The sequence below is a fragment of the Gossypium raimondii genome, chromosome 3 (genome assembly GCF_025698545.1).
Source record: "Gossypium raimondii isolate GPD5lz chromosome 3, ASM2569854v1, whole genome shotgun sequence".
NCBI classification, from domain to species: domain Eukaryota; kingdom Viridiplantae; phylum Streptophyta; class Magnoliopsida; order Malvales; family Malvaceae; genus Gossypium; species Gossypium raimondii.
Window position 1 is genome coordinate 19290645 of NC_068567.1, and position 1506 is coordinate 19292150.

The following is a 1506-nucleotide window of genomic DNA, read 5'->3' on the forward strand; positions in this document are numbered from 1 at the left end:
ATTTTAGTAGCTTATGTCTTTATAATTTTTAAAGGACTAAATACAAAAAAAATTTAGAAGTCAAAATATAGTTTTATCATGTACTATAAATTTAAAGGAAAAAATTCATTTTAAAAATCAAACTCTATTATCCCTAAATACATCCTCCATATTTATTTTACTGTATATAAATATCAATCTTTTCGGAATTCAAAACTGATTCTCCCTTCCAATATCAGGTAGAATTTGAATTTAAATATTGCAATAAACATTTGTGGGTTTTGTATATTTAATGAAAAGCATTGGGCAATCACCTATATATAGAGCAGCCGTAGGAATCTATTCAAACCATCAAGATCGAAAGCCCCGTACCAAAAATTATTAAGTATCCAAAACAAAAAAAAAAAAAAATACTACTACTCTACCATCTTCCAGCTCTGTTTTTCTTCAAGTTTCTATTTCTTTAATAGCCCTCTGACTCTGAAAGCAACCTTCAACCTTCTCTTTTATTTCCCTCCTTGTCTTGTTAAGACATCATGGATTCCTTCGAATTTGATAACGTCAAGGCCGAGAAAGAAGATGCCTTATGGCGATACAACATGGAGAGGAAGTTGATGATCGGTTTTCGGTTAATCGGGTTTTTGTTGGTTTTATTTTTGCTATTATGGCTTTGCTTCCCCACCATCGTCGAGTCTGCTGGTCATTTTCGCCGCCGTTTTGTTTCTGCTTTTAACAAACCTCTCTTCACTTTCATCATTGTAAACATCATCATCCTTGCCGTTTATGCTTTGTCTAACCAAAAAAGGACCCACAAACAAAGCACTAGAAACAACATCTACGACGAATACGTCAGCTCTTACCGGAGCATACCAGCGACATCTGCCGTTGTGACGGCCAACGTATCCGACTTTCCAGTCACGGAGGTGTCGACGGTGGACAAACGAATCGTGTTGGTAGAAAATGCGGTTGCTGCTTCTCCAGTAAAGCAGCGAGCTACGATAATTGATACAATTACAGAAAGTAAAATTTCGGTCTCAACAGTTAAACAACCTAAGACGAAGGTTTGTTCAACTGAAGTGAAGCAAAAACATTACGAAAGAAGTCGATCAATGGTATCAGAATGTCGACAGAGAGAGTCCTTCCGGGAGTTTCGGAGATCGGAGACAGCTGTGAGTAGCCGAGAAATGGTGATGTCAGGCATAGAGCCGGCGAGGAAATCAATGGAGGAAATGAGCAGTGAAGAGTTTCAGTTGATAATTGATAGTTTCATAGCTGAAAGGAGGAAGACTCTGATGCAAGAAAATATTGGTCACTATAGTAGGAGAAAAGAATCCGTTGTAGGTATGAAATAGGGGAGTAGATAAAAAAAAAAAGTTAATGAGTTAAAAACAAAACTATCTGGATCATCCAATTATTAGGTTATTGGATGGTAAAGTGGTTACTGTTTGAGATGTACATTGATATTATTTCCCTGGTTTTGTGGGAGTAAAGATTAAGATAAATGAGATGATGCACTTCTTGTCTTTA

The 1506-nt window shown here is 36.5% G+C and overlaps 1 protein-coding gene across 1 annotated transcript; it reads left to right on the plus strand.

Moving 5' to 3' along the window:
- The first annotated feature begins 316 nt into the window (after positions 1 to 316).
- On the plus strand, positions 317 to 1506 carry LOC105793797 (hypothetical protein). Its single transcript, XM_012622644.2, has one exon. The coding sequence runs from the start codon at positions 516 to 518 to the stop codon at positions 1329 to 1331; it is 816 nt and encodes a 271-aa protein (XP_012478098.1). The 5' UTR covers positions 317 to 515; the 3' UTR covers positions 1332 to 1506.